The sequence below is a fragment of the Chlorocebus sabaeus genome, chromosome 11 (genome assembly GCF_047675955.1).
Source record: "Chlorocebus sabaeus isolate Y175 chromosome 11, mChlSab1.0.hap1, whole genome shotgun sequence".
Taxonomy (NCBI): Eukaryota; Metazoa; Chordata; class Mammalia; order Primates; family Cercopithecidae; genus Chlorocebus; species Chlorocebus sabaeus.
The window spans coordinates 105,356,740-105,372,124 of NC_132914.1; the positions used below are offsets into that span (position 1 = coordinate 105,356,740).

The following is a 15,385-nucleotide window of genomic DNA, read 5'->3' on the forward strand; positions in this document are numbered from 1 at the left end:
ATTAGAAGAGAAGACGGTAACTTGGGGGCCTTGGTGGGTGGGTCTGGAGGGGTAGCATCTGTACAATGAGCTGATCCCCCAGCAACTCTTGCTGATTTATCTAAGTCCTTTAGAGTTTCTTTTCTTCTGCTATCAACTTGCGGAATGGCTGGACGCACGTTTCCCTGTCCCTCAAGACCTCAGTTTCCTCCTCTGTAAGAAGCATGTGTTAGATGGGTGGTCTCCCGGGACCCTCCTAGGCCTGATGGGGTGCCCAACATTTTCTCTCTTTCCTGCACATTTTCTGCAACCTGCTCTTCTCTCAGTCTGGCAAAGGTTCCACTTCACCAATGAGCTGGTGAGGGAGGGAGGGAGGGAATGAATGAGTGAATGAATGAAGAAATGTAGGGACCTTTCCCTCCCAGAATCCAAGTGTCTGTCCCACTTAGGTCTTTCTTCCCTTTCCCTCACTGGGTGCAACTGCCATTTGCAAAGCATGGTTTTCTCTGTCTCTGTGTCCATCTGCCATCTGGCGCTCTCTCTCTCTCTCTCTCTCTCTCTCTCTAATTGTCCTTTCTCTGCATGTCTGCCTCTGCCCAGTATGTGACTCTGCCTCTCTGTCCTTCTCTCTTCGTGTCTCTCTCTCTCTGTTGTTCTCTCTCTAGGTGTCTATCTCCCCTTATCTGTTTCTGTCTCATTTTATTTCTGTGTCTGTTTATCTCCCCCAACTCCTGCCTTCTCCCTCACTTTGTCTTAGTCCCTCCCTCTCTCCAGGTAACTGTGTCTTTCTCTCTTACTGTTCCCCTTTCCCTGGGCTTCATCCCCCCTCTCCCTACCTCTCCCCATCTCAGAGACCTCATTGCCTTAATGCAGGCTCAAGCTCTGTGGTATGTGAGGAGCCAGAGCCCTGACTTCTGAAGGAGGGGAGACATAAGAGGGAAAGGCAGGATGATGTTCTCAGACTGGTACATCAACCCACAGAGTTGGCAGCCTCTCAGCCCAGCTGATGCAGGACAACAATTTCTGAGGATTTCCTTGTCCTCAAAACAAATATCACTGTCCTGGAGAACCACCAGCCTTCAGGGGCGTCCATGCCTGGAGCCAAGATGAGACATTCCAGTCCCAGTAAACTCTAGGGCATGCAGAGATGTGCAGTCTGTGCCACTTCCCTTCCCTGTACCTTAGCTCCCCTAACTGAAAAATGCACAAGCAACTATAGTAACAGAGGTTTGGAAGACAGACGGGAAAAACATGTCTTGTTCTCTCTGTGGCCCTAAACAAGGTTGTTTCTCCAAATCCTGGGACAGTTGGGCAGCTCCTTAGAGTTTGAGGGTCACATGGGTGCCCAAAATAAGCTGATACTTTGGTGACTCTTAAAAGATAGGATTTAAATATATCATGTTTATGTCATGGAGATGCTGGATCCTGGATGTCAAGGAGAGTGCAGAGGGAGACACCCTGGTGGTGGAGTTCAGCAATTCCGCTCTGGCTCAAAGCTTGCATCCATTATTCCCTTGCAGTTACCTAGACAGGCCCTCTTTAGAAGACAATTGAGCAACTATCTGTTGTTCTTCAGGCAAACCTATTCTATGTGCCTTCTCAAAAGTTCCTTTCCAGACATAGTACTCTTCCCTCTCTGGGAGATATTATGCTAAATGGAATTTTCTCTACATTTGCAATACTCCTATAGATAAACTCCTCAGGCAACCAGAATCTGGAATATGAAACAGATCTTTCCCAATCTTTATAGCTTTTCTAGGTTTTTTGTTTTTGTTTTTAATCTTGATAAATACTGTGCTAAGTTGACCCCATCATGAACAAATAGAAATGTTGTAACTTGGGTATCCCAATGCATGGAGCTGATTGAAAATAGTTTGACCATCCTTTCATGTTTCTGGCAATTTATTTTTCCTCGTTGAGAATCTGTGTGAGTTCTGGTATACCCCCCGCCTGTGTTTTCCATTGCTGTGCTCGTAGTGAAATAGATTTTCGTAAAGATAAAATGAAACCATGGATGGAAAGCCCTTTGTCCATGTCAGGCAGAGCTCTACCAGAACACAGAACATGGAATTATATCCAGTGTTGCCTTGCATAAATGTTTATGTCCAAAGCTCTCTCTCTCCAGCCCCCACATCCTATTCCTCATTCTCCTCTGGAGGAGACTTTTTCCATGACACTGTGCTTCCCATCAACCTCAAAGGCTGTGGGTTAATATTTTCTCATGGACACGGGCCAGTGCTAATTTGCAAGGCTAGGCTTATCCCAGGCAACTTAACTTAGCAAGTCCTAGAATGGAACCTGATTGAAAAAATCACATTCCATTCTTGGCTCTTCTGCTTAGTCGCCATGTGTGGGAGGCTGCACCTCTCTGGACCCCAGTCTCCAGGAACAGGAGCAGATATCAAGCCAGGCTTCACCTCCATCCATCTTAAAAGCCAGAGCACAACAGGGAGGGAAGAAACGATACTCCAAGGTTTGATGATACGGGGCGACTTCTGAGTCCACGATTTCACCCTAAGTCTTATTCTGCATTAGCTGCCATTTATTGAAGTGTTACTGTGGGCCTCATCGATTTTTCACAATGGCCCTGTAAGGGAGAAAGTGCATGCACCCATTTTACAGATGAGGAAAACTGAGGCCCGGAGAGGTGACATGATATTCAGAATGACTCATTGGGTTGCAAACACAGCTAGTATCTTGAAGGTCTAGTACAATAACATTTCTACCTGGCCTTAATATCATATCCAAATGCCTTAGCTTGCATGAGCTAAGGGGCACTTAGAGGGTGAAGGACACATGTGTGCCGGGAGCCTGGATGGCCCAGGTTTATATCTCATTTCTGCCTCTTCCATAGCTCTGTAACTTGGGCGAGTTATTGGACATCTCTGCCTCAGTTACCTCATCTGTAAAATTCCTTGTAGAATTGTTGAGAGGATTGAATTGCTTAATATATGTAAAGGGCTTAGACTAGTCTCCAGCTGCACAGAACTTCTTTCTCTCAGCTCCTCAGCTTTTGAAAGGAAAACCTGATCATGCCCCACCTTTTTGCTTAAATCCTCTTAAGAGTTCCCCAGTCTTTCTGGTCTAGTGCTGGCCTCTTCATCACAGACCCCATAACCCTCTCCAGCCCCATGCTCCCCTCTTGCTACCTGCATTCCCTCTGCAGTCACTCGTATGTGACAGATTTCTTCCCAACCACCACAGGCCCTTTGCTCCTGCTTTTCCCAGCCCCTGGCCCTCCCTTCCCAGCTCTCTTGAGCTAGTAAGTTTCTCCTCATTTTTCAGTTCTATGCTTACGCATCTCTTCCCCCAGGAAACCTTTTTGTATGCCGCTTGACCAGGTCAATGATTTTGGTTGAGCTAACTGGGCTGCCCATCTCCAGGGGGTAGGTTGGGACCATGTCTATTCTATGTGTCTGTCATCATCTGGGACCAATCCCCCACCCCTCACCCCCAGGGCATGTCCTTTCATGGTGATAGCAGAGCTGCCTCATGGAAAGTAAGCAGAAACATATGATGTATCTTGAGACTGTGCTGAAGACCTACTTCCACCCTCATTCTATGGGCCACAGGAAGTCATACGGCCATGCCCATCATCAGTAGGGTAGGGACGCTGACTCCCCACAAAGAGGAATCACCCAGTACATCACTGTCTGGCCCCTCTCAAAGCACCCAAGCTTTTTCTCTTCTTTTCTTTTTTTGTCAAGAGTCAGGGTCTCACTTTGTCATTCAGGCTGGAGTGCAGTGGCATGATCATCACTCACTGCAGCCTCAACCTTCTAGCTCAAGCAATCCTCCCGCCTCAGTCTCCCAAGTGGCTTGGACTACAGGTGCACGCCACCATGCCTAGCTAAATTTTTTCTTTAATTTTTATTGTAGAGAATGGCGTCTCACTATGTTGCCCAGGCTGGTTTCGAACTCCTGGGAGCATACTGTCCTCCCACCTTGGCCTCCCAAAGTGCTGGGATTACAGGCATGAGTCACTGTGCCTAGCCAGCACCCAAGCATTAATACTCCCCTTTTGTAACACTCACCAGGGCAGTGGTTTTACACTTATTTGTGGAATAATCTAACTCTCAAAAACAGGAAGACTCCTGAATATTTTTGAAGACCCGTGAATGTTTTTGTAAGTCATTTTAATCCCGGGGTCCTAGCACAGTGCCTGGCACATAGTAGGTGCTCGATAAATATGCGAACGACTGAGTGAACAAATGCGTGAGGATTCCTGAAGTGGCCCAGAAGGGAGTAGGGTGGGCTTCTTGCTTCCCCGGCTCACCGGTCCTGTTCCTCACCTCTGGCTGCGGGAAGGGTTTAAAGGTGAGCGGGACCACTGGCGCAGCGGACGGACCATTTGCATCAAGACGCATGAAAGCGGCCAGAAAGAGATCGAGGCTTTCGACGCCGCCATCCTGCTCATCCGCAACCCCTACAAGGCCCTCATGGCTGAGTTCAACCGCAAGTACGGCGGCCACATAGGCTTTGCTGCGCATGCCCACTGGAAGGGCAAAGGTACCGTTCGGGAGAGGAGAGGAGGGGAGGGGAGGGGAGGGGAGAGAAGGGGAAGGGGAAGGGGAGGGGCCCCGGGCTGCAGGGGGCGGTGGGAAGGTCCCGCGCTCCGGACCAGCGTGGCCAGCAGGAGACGATGCCTCATGCGAGAAACCCCGGAGGGCATCCTGGAGGGCACGTGTCATGCTCCAGTCCCTGCTTCCGGTAGAGTAGGTGCCTCCCACAACACCCCACCACCCACAGGCATCACCTTCTGTGAGCCGGAATGCTGCATCGCACAGGGGAGTAAAATCATGGGCTCAGGAGAAAGACTTTGGGTTCAGATCTCAGCTCTACCACCTCCCAGAAGGGCTCATTAACCTCCCTGAACTTAGATGGCCCCATCTATAAAGTGAAGATTATAAAACAGTGAGGCTTTAAGAATTTTACAAACACTCAGTAGGTGTGACTTTCATGGTGTTGGAGATGCTCGTGAAATTGATGTGGGGTTGATTCAGGGGTGTACTGATGGTCACTGTCTTTCTTGCCCCCTGTGGTCCCTAGAGAGCTTAGATGGGATATCAAATGTCAAGTGCCCACAAGAGCTTCCCAAGTAAGCCCCTTTTCTGTTCACTTGGGACAGCAGGGTGCCTGGGAGGTGGGAGAACTAGGTCCTAGGGCTAGACCAACCTTGGTGATCTCTGCTTCTCTCTGGCCTCAGTTTCCCCACTACTCAATAGGAATCAGTGGTTCTGAGCCCTCCATGCACATTAGAAGCAGCTGGGGAACTTTAAAAATATTCTCATCTCATATTGGGAGCCCAGGGTCCTACATGAGTCTGAGATGGGAGAAGGGTGCCCCCTCCAAGGCCTGACCCAGGTGTGCAAGGGCTGTGGCAGAGAGCCTTCCTTAAAGAACAGAACTCGCAGTCTCCACTCAGCCCGTTCTTCCCCTTTGCATTCACCATCTGGCCTCTGGAGACACTTGAGTTTGAGACCCTTGCTTTAAGTTCCTGAATCAGCGGCATCAGCATCCCTTGGGAGCTTGTCGGAAATGCTCATTTTTAGGTCCCATCCTAAAACCCACTGAATCAGAAATTCTGGGAGTGGGGCTCCAGCAATCTGTGTGTGTGTGTGTGTGTGTGTGTGTGTGTGTGTGTTTTGAGACAGAGTCTCGCTCTGTCGTCCAGGCTGGAGTGCAGTGGTGCGATCTCGGTTCACTGCAAGCTCCGCCTCCCGGGTTTACGCCATTCTCCTGCCTCAGCCTCCCAAGTAGCTGGGACTACAGGCGCCCGCCACCATGCCCGGCTAATTTTTTGTATTTTTAGTAGAGACAGGGTTTCACCATGTTAGGCAGGATGGTCTCCATCTCCTGACCTCGTGATCCACCCACCTCGGCCTCCCGAAATGCTGGGATTACAGGCATGAGCCACCGCGCCCGGCGGCAATCTGTGTTTTAACAAACCCTCCAGGTGATACCGATGAGCACCCTAGTTTAAGAACCATTGCTATAAGCCTCTGCTACTCAAAATGTGGCCTGTGGACCAGCGACATGGACATCATCTGAGAGATTTTTAGGCAAGCAAATGTCAGGCCCTATCCCAGGCTTCCTGGATCAGAATCTGCATTTTAACAAGACTTCTCCAGACTCTTCATGTGCACTTTAAGGTTTGAGAACTGCCGCTTTTGGATGCCCTCAGTGACAAAGCATGTGAAGGTCACCCTGTAAGAGCCAAGGTCACCTAGCTCTTGAGTGTGTCCACCCCACCATGCCCTTGCCCCCCTCGCAATTACCGCTCAGTCCAGACTCCTAGAACCACCAACCCCGCTCTGCTTTGGGTTCCGTAGAGTTAATTTTACAATCTCCCTAGAGTGAGTTCAGAGCAAAATTTTATGTGATATGATTATACAAGGTGAATTGTCCTGGATCTGTTTAATGAAACAGATACTGTGTTTAATGATTCCGTGGGGAATTAAGTACAGTTAAGCTATTAATCAGGCCCCAGTTCTTTCCATCAACAAGAAGGTGGAGGGGAGGCTGGCCAGCCTGTGCCCTGCCAGGCACACCTGTATGACAGTTCCGGTGGAACCAGAACTCATTACCAATGTTCCATGGCTTTATTGCCCAATTTGCAGACAGCTATCAATGATCAGGAATCCTGAGTTAAATGAGGACTTTGGTTTTTAATTTTTCTTCTTCTTCTTTCCAACGAAGTAAATTGAGTTTCAAGAGAGGAAGCATTCCCATAGGAGGGGACCAGGTGGACAAACATCTGCTGCTGAAACAGCTTGGATCTCTATTGTGCTTTTGGAGGGATGTTTGGACTAACTGGGGAGTCAGGAGATACAGGAGGATGAATAGCATCATGATAATCATAACACTAACCAATATTTATTGAGCACCTTGCTTGTACCAGGATCTTTGCAAATCTTTTTTTTTTTTTTTTTTTTTTTTTTTTTTGAGATGGAGTCTCGCTCTGTCACCCAGGCTGTAGTGTGCCCAGGCTGGAGTGCAGTGGCGCGATCTCGGCTCACTGCAAGCTCTGCCTCCCAGGTTCACACCATTCTCCTGCCTCAGCCTCCTGATTAGCTGGGACTACAGGCGCCCGCCACCATGCCCAGCTAATTTTTTTGTATTTTTAGTAGAGACGGGGTTTCACTGTGTTAGTCAGGATGGTCTCAATCTCCTGACCTTGTGATCTGCCCGTCTCGGCCTCCCAAAGTGCTGGGATTACAGGCGTGAGCCACCGCGCCTGGCAATCTTTGCAAATCTTATTTCGCTCGATTTGTACAGCATCTGTAGGAGGTAGGTCTTATCCAGATCACCGCTTTGCAGATAGGTACACTGAGGCTGAAGATTGAGTATCGTCTCCAAAGTCACATAGCTCGTGTGGGGAGGAGCTGGGTTCTGAACCCGGCAGTCTGACTGCAGAGTCATCTATAAACAGACCCCAGGTCTCAGACAACAGCCTGAAGGTGAAGTGAGCAGTAGGCAGCCTAGAAGTCATGCTTCCCAGGTCCTGGAGTGAAAAGAGGGCAGGAGCTGATCAGACCAGGTGCTCTATTTTTTCTTTTTAAAAATTTATTTATTTTTATATGTTTAGGATGTACAAGCGCAGGTTTCTTAATATATGTGAATGTATAAAATAAACATTTTATATACGTATGCACGTGCATGTATATGTACCACATTTTCTTTATCCAGTCCTCCGCTGATGGACACTGAGGTCGATTCCGTACCTTTGCTGTTATGAATAATGCTGCACTAAACATGTGTGCAGGTGCCTTTTTATGTAATGATTTCTTTCTCTTTGGGTAGAGACCCAGTAGTGGGATTGCTGAATTGAATGGTACTTCTATTTTTTGTTCTTTGAGAAATCTCCATACTGTTTTCCATTAGACTTAGTCTGGGATAGGTGTGGGTTGGAACTCTGCCTTCAATGCCCACTGTGTGGACTTGGGCAAGTTACTTCCTGCTTCTGAGACTCCTCTTCTCAGTGTCTGAAATGGAGCCAGTATTAAGAATTCCTACTCTCTAGGCTACTTCAGAGCACGGAATGAGATCATGCATACAGAGTGCCCCACATAGCTCCCGACGCCAACAGATGCTCAGGCAACATACATTCCCTTCCTGCCCCTCAGACAGAGGTGGCTGGTGTCCCACAGAGGCTTGCAGTCAACAAGGACACTCTGTCATCTCCATCCCACCTGCATCCATGACTAGGACACCCGGAGCTACCTGAGAAACTCCTTCCTTTTTCTTGAGCCATCCTGCAGACCTCTTTCAGCAACCACTTGAGATGGTGAGAGGTGGCCAAGCCTAGAAGTTTGGATCTGTGTTGTTGCTGGGTGCTAGGTGACGAGCACCGTCTCTATCACCTGGGTGTCTCCCCTGAGAGTAGCAGCTATTCCAAATCACCAGCGATGCTGTGAGGTGATGCAGGAGTGGGGAAATTCTGAACAAGGAAAACAGAGCATACAACATGCTAGATTTTTCCTAATCACTCAGATACATCTGGTCTTAGCTCATTATAACAGTACGGGCCCAATTAGCCAGATACATTGTAAATAATCTATTTTAAGGATAAAAAATATCCTTGTCAGCAGCATAAATATCTTCCAAGCAGCCATGATGTTCCGGGGGACTTGGTGGGGAAGGACTCTTGCCACAGATTCTGATGTGTTCTGCAAAGAAAGGGAGGCCTTCGCCACACTGCAATTTGGCAGTTGCGAGTTTCAATTTAGTTCAACAACCGTTCACTGAGCACCTGCTGAGTACAGGCAGTGGGAAGAAGTGAGGTTGAGGCTGCTGGTGCCTGGGAAAGATCCCTCCTGGAACCAGGCAGGCCTGATCTGGATGGTGCTTCCTGTCTGTGTGACCGTGAACAAGTCACTTCACCTCTCTGAGCCTCAGTTTCCTCCCTGGTGAGGAGCGGACAGTAGTCCTTTTCCTTTCAGGGTAGTCAGCAGGATTAAATAAGATAATGGATATCCATCACCCAGCAAGGGATTAGGACTTAATTTTTAAGAGCCAGCTGGGCTCCCCAGTGCAGCCTGGGGAACTCCCCACCCTCGTTCAATAAACAGAATTCTCCTGTTGCCTGCTCTGGCGGGCACCGGGTAGTGTTTCGCCTTGTGAGAAGCAGCAGGTCTCCGTTCATGGTTTTGGAGCTCCTGCCCTCTGATTCTCCAGCTGGGGCTCAGAAGTGAGGCTGTGATTCCTTTTCTCTGTTCCCAACACCCTCCAGGTCCCCTTCCTGCACTTTCCTCAGCTCCTCCTTCGTGGGAGTTTCAGCAGCTCTGGGAGCTGACTGCCTCTCCCCATGGAATTCCCAGGTTCTCTGTAACCTGTCTTTCAAGTCAGAAATGCCCCCTCCCAGTTTGCATGACAATCCATCCTCTCATTTCACCAGGACACTTCCCTGAAGAATAAAGAAAGGTAGGACAGAAATGTGTGAAGATGATGATAAAAATAGTCCCACTTAAACCCTGCCCTCAGATAGCTTACCGTCTGGTGGGGAGACAGACTACAGAAGTGGGGGGTTTCTGCACAGCATAATGAGTGCTGTGGGGGGCTGCGGGGAATGGAGAGGGGAACTGCGGAACCCAGAGGAAGCACCCGCCTGAGCCCAGGGAGTCTGAGAAGATGACCTGAAAACAGAACAATATCAGTATTAACAATAGCCAACATTTATTGATCACCTGCTGAACCAGCGCACCATGCTAGGAACTTTATATGTTTTTTTCTACTTTGTACAACAACCCTATTATTATCCTGTGAGGAGATACCACTACTACACAGAAAAACTTGGTACTTAAAAGCCAAGACTTTGAAGCCAGACTGCTTGGGTTCAAATCCTGGCTCTGCCAGTTATTAGCTATATGACCTTGAGCAAATTACTTAACCTCTCTGTGCCTCAGTTTTCTCTTCTGTTAAATGGAGCTAATGATGATACCTCATAAGGTTGTTGTGAAGATTAAGTGGAATTAAGAGCTATATTAATATATTTATTAATATACAAGTATGTCATCTAAAATATACAATGAATATGTATTAACATAAATAATATATAACATAATAATATGCTGTATGTTATATTATAGTAACACATACTTATATATAGGGTTTGCCTGGCATATAGTAATCACCAAACAAGTAACATTGTTATCCCCAAAGAGAAGGTGGTGGCCAAGAATATTCCAGGGAGAAACAGCATTGAGGTGAGAAGTATCGGGGTGTGTTTAGAGCTCTAAAAGGAGTGAATTGAGCTAAGTTGTTATTCTTTTTGTTTTTTAGAGGCAGGGTCTTGCTCTGTCACCCAGGCTGAAGTGCGATAGCATCATCATAGCTCACTGCAGCCTCGACCTCCTGGGCTCAAACAATCCTCCCACCTCAGCCTCCTGAGTAACAAGGACTACAGGCATGCACCACCATGCTCAGCTATTTTATTTTATTTTTTTTGTAGACACAGGGTCTTGCTATGTTGCCCAGACTTGTCTTTAACTCCTGGCCTCAAGCCATCCTCCAGCCTTGGCCTCCCAAAGTGCTGGGATTATAGGTGTGAGCCACCTCACCCAGCCTGTGTTATTACACTTGTTAATTGTGTTACTGTGTTGTGCTGTGAATAACAGTAACCACTGCCAGCACCATCTGACTGGATCCTCCCTCTGACTGTGTCCTCTTTCCTCTCTCTGCAGAGTGGCCAGAGTTCGTGAGGAACTATGCCCCATGGTGGGCCACTCACACACTGGACTGGCTCAAGTTCGGCAAGAAAGTGCTGGTGGTTCACTTTGAGGACCTGAAGCAGGACCTCTTCGTCCAGCTGGGCCGGATGGTCAACCTGCTGGGCGTGGCTGTCAGGGAGGACCGGTTGCTCTGTGTGGAGAGCCAGAAGGATGGCAACTTCAAGCGCTCGGGGCTCCGGAAGCTCGAGTATGACCCGTATACTGCAGACATGCAGAAGACCATCTCTGCCTACATCAAGATGGTGGACGCGGCCCTCAAAGGGCGGAACCTCACGGGTGTCCCCGATGACTACTACCCAAGATGATGTGTCCACAGAGGGGGAGGGTAGACTGGGAGTCCTGACCATGTAGGCCCTGAGGACTCAAGACCCCTGGTGACCCCCACTCATCTGTCCTCTCTTTGGTCTGGGGACAATCCCCTTGGCTGCTCTTTGCCTTCAATGAGTTTCCTGCATGACAGAGGAGGCTCAAGGGAAGAGATTGTCCAGGCACTACCACTCTGCTCACATATTCCCCCCTTGGCAATGTGGAGCATCTTGTTTTGGGGGTTCTAGTTACATGGACTCTTTTCTGTCTCCTGTGTCCCTGCCCCCACCACTCTGAGTTCTACTTGTGGGAGGGAGGGCTCATCCATATCACGGAGACTTGCTGGATGCCCTGTGGCAATTGTCGAGGCTCTTGATGCAAGAGCCCAGGGGGCTATTGTAAGAACGTGGCCCCAGATGCTTGTCTCTTCTGGGCTGAGCTTGCACAGCCCCCTTCTCATCTCCACCCAAGAAGCGCTGGCACTGATGTTTAACTCAGGCCACCTTCTGTTCTAAAGAAAGATTGCTGGGAAGTTTCTCCGTGGCCTTAGGTTTCTGACATCCTGGGTAAGGTGGGGAGGCATTGGTGCTCACGGTAGGTTAACTGGAGACACCATGTGGGGCCATTGGTGTCATGAGACCCCCCAGGCCACACTGCTTCTCAGAAACAAGCTGCTTGCCTTTCCACCTCCAGGGCATGAACCCTGCCCCTTTCTATCCATGCTGTGTCCAGGAGGTGACCTTGAAATCCTGATACCACCTTCAAGGAACCTCAGGCACCAACAATGAGCCCACAAGGATGGCCACATGCCACGTGCAGAATTTGAGTTAAGAGAGAGCCCCAGTGAAACATCTCTCCACGGTGGGCTCCAGTCGGTCTTACACTGCCCTTCTGACCCCTACAAATGGGTACTTTGCTATCCAGGTGAGACAGCAAGAGTGCTCTTAATCAGATGGAACCACACCCAAAATGGACTCCCCACTACCTTCCCAGACCATCTGTCTCCCCTTGATCATAGTCCAACAGGGCCAGCTTCCCTTGAGGACCCTTTAAGGAATGGGGTGAATGAAATTGTGTCATTTCTATACAAACACTGCTCTCTTAATGCTGAGATGCCAAACCAAAGGATTTCTGAGGACCTGAATCACAGAGCATGAATCTTACAAAGTGTTGGTCCAGAGTCATCTCTTCCCCAACCCCGGACACCAGTGGCTTCCCACCTGGTCCAAACCTGCACCATCCTTCATTGTGTAGATGAAAAAGCCATAGGTCGCAGCCTCTTTGCTATTCTGTTGGAGCAGCCTCCCTAAGTGGTCCCTCTGAAGCCTTGGGGTGCAGGTAAATGCTCATTCCCAAGTAGCAAAGAGACCACGGAGAAGATGCGTGTAAAGAGATATATTTTTGTAAGAGGAATATAATTAATACATTCCGCCCATTGGAACCTGGCCATGCAAAGGAAGGACACAGGGATTAGACCTGTGGCACCCTTCCCTGATTCCCTCATCTGTAGGACTTGGGCTGCCCCAGGCCCACCCACGGGGCTCTGAATGTATTTTGTACCGTGTTTCTTTCCCCCAGGCGAATTTCTAGTCTTCTTTCATGAAGCAGTGGAGGGGTTGGCCTCCCTTCCACTGGGAGGTTGACTCTCTCTGCAAGACTCTTGGTCCAAGACCTGGGTCAGTTCTTTGCTGGTGGTCCCCTCTGACCACAAGCTTCTGTCTGAAGATTCCTCAGGTCAACACCATCATTAAATGCGAGTTTTGTTGATGATTCTACCATGTGGTAAAGTGTTGTGTAAGACAGGTTCACAAATGGGATGTTTTCCTGGGGGGTGTGTGTGTGTGCGTGTGTGTATGTAAGAGAGAGAGAGACAGTGAGAGACAGAGAGGCATAGAGAGACAGAGAGAGAGAGACAAGAAACAGAGATAGAGACAGAAAATGTTCAGGGTGGCAGGTGGGTTGGTGTATAACTACTTTTGTGCCTGTGTGACTGGCATAGCTGCTCAGGAAGAATTACATGCCTCTGTGTGTAAAATTGCCTTTGTGTTCTCCTGCCTCTCTGTGTTTTGAAACTGTATCCCACAAGTTGCCGTTATGACCATCTCATTTGTAATGGGTCTGTGCAGGTCCTTGTATATGAATTTGCACCCGTGTAAAGGAGAAAATGGTCAGTGTGCATGAAACCCATGTGTGAGAAGCTGCCTGTCTATTTGGGGAGGGCATGCCTTCCACATATGCCTTTTGTCCTTGGCTGCTGTGACAGGGAGGAATTGTGGGGAGAAGTGGTGGGTGGGATGAGGTCACTGGAGTGTCGTGGAAGTATTCCTGCTTGAGTATGTGCACAGGTATGGAAGAGGTTATCTATGAGAGGCATCCCTTCTGTGTATGTTTGTAAGAGAGAGAGTGTGTGTATGTAAGAAAGAGAGAGAGAGAGCGACAGAGACACAGAGACAGACCCTGAGCATAATGCTTTGCACAGGCATATGCAGCAGGGAAGTCAGAGAGAGTCCAGGAGGACAGAGAAGTCCACTCTGTTCCCTGGTGGGTGGGGATGAGTGTTTCTAAACCTCCACATACCGCTAAAGGAAGACCCTGTGTTCTTCCTCCTCATGCATCAGAGGGGCTTCTGTGAGGAGGTGCTGATGTCCAGGGGCTGTTTTCCAGCCAGAGGGAGAGGCAAAGTGTTATATACTGCCACATGGACAGTAAGCAGGGGATGAGCTGGGCCAGGCAGAGGAAAGAGAGAGGGGCTTCTCCTCCCCCAGGCAGGGAGAGCTCAGGAGGACTGAGAGTGCTGGGGTGACTGTGGTGGGGAGGGGAGAGGAAAATCTCAGAAACGGCGTGAGTTTGTTCCAGAATCCAGAAGAACATGGCCTTTCAGCCTTTCTCTAAGGGTTCATCTTGGCTCACAAAAGTCATTACGTGATGACTGCTTGAGCTCTGATCTGGGGCCCAGGCTACACTCTGTCCCCAGTATTAAACCAAGGCTGACCTGGTCACAGACTGAGCCCAATCCTAGAGCCTTGAACCTGATCACAGACTGAGCCCTAATCCTGTGCACATACTGATCCACAAACCCTCATTCCAGCCCCACACTGACTGAGTCACATTGGACTGAGTCCCAAACTACTTATACTGAACCTTGACCCTAGTCATTGACTACCCTCCCACCTGGGTCACAGACTGAGCCCTGACCTGCCTCAGAACTAATGCTGATAGTGTCTCCTGACTGAGTCCTAATCTCTGTCATGCACTGAGCTCTGATTCTGGTCACAGGTGGAGCCCCAGTCCTGGCCCTGCATAAGTCATGATCTTGGTCACTCCAAGCCCTGGGTCTGGTCCTGCCCCTGATCTCAGATCAAGAGGTCACAGGCTGAGCCGTGAACCAATGTTCCAGTTTTCTTTCACTTTTCTAAGTATTATTCACGCAACCAAATCCTCCCAACTGGAAGTGCAGAAAGTCATGCAGCGTCTAGCCCCAAGCTCTCACGGATCCTTCTCAGAATTCTCAGATTATGTGCCTTATGCAACTCCCTGCTTTCCACCTGCCCACTGTGCTTTCAAACCACAGATCACTGTCAGGTGGGAGGGGGTGGTGCGAAAGCCCTTTAGGCTGAAGGTGGGGCTGGACAGTTTACCAGCCTCTTCTTCGGCAAATTTCTGCCCTTCCTATCACACTTCATCAGCCATCTGGAATAAAATCTTTGTATTTCAGACCCAGAAAAAACCAAGGTAGCATTCATTCATTCATTCATTCATTCAGCACATATTTACTGAGCATCTACCATGTGCCAGGCACTGCTCTCAATTCTAGGAACTATAAAAGTAATAAGACAGACAAAAATCTATGCTACAGCAATGTACGTTTTACCGGTACTGAGCAGATACCTCAAAGTAATCAGAAAGCTTTCAGGGAGAAGATGGTGACACAGAGAAGGAAAAGGACTCAAGTGGCTCCTGACCAACCCCATGAGGTTGTTAAAACAGAGATCATTAACTCCATTTTATAGGGAGACATTGTTGCTCAGAGGCAGGCAGTGGCTGGTCCAAGCCGCACTGAAACTAATAGTGTTACACACACAACCTGTGGGTGCAATTGTTTGGCAGGTGACCACAACCAAGAAGGATTTAACAGGGGGATTTTATTACTTATCACAAGTAAGTAGGACACTAGGGGTGGTTCCCAAAGCAGTGCCTCCATGAACAACGGTGAACACAGGGCTTGTATTGAGCTAGTGAGCCGAGCCATTGTATGCAGAGGTAGGGTCAAGGCCACACAGGTGCAGTCGAGGATCATCCTTCCACATATGTTGCATGCATAGAAAATGGCCAATAAGTTCCTCCCTGGGATTGGACAGGGTGTGGGGTTA

The 15,385-nt window shown here is 48.8% G+C and overlaps 1 protein-coding gene across 4 annotated transcripts in view; it reads left to right on the plus strand.

The window, feature by feature from the left end:
- Positions 1-12,790, plus strand: part of WSCD2 (WSC domain containing 2) — a 123,769-nt gene extending 110,979 nt beyond the window's left edge. For 3 of the 4 annotated variants that reach the window (XM_008004574.3, XM_008004571.3, XM_008004572.3), the window contains 2 exons: positions 4,288-4,488; positions 10,662-12,790. In XM_008004574.3, coding sequence (XP_008002765.1) covers positions 4,288-4,488; positions 10,662-11,014 — 554 coding nt within the window. In that variant the 3' untranslated portion in view covers positions 11,015-12,790. The remainder of the gene's footprint in view (positions 1-4,287; positions 4,489-10,661) is intronic. The other variant, XM_008004573.3, reaches the window with a different exon arrangement.
- Positions 12,791-15,385: the final 2,595 nt, after the last annotated feature.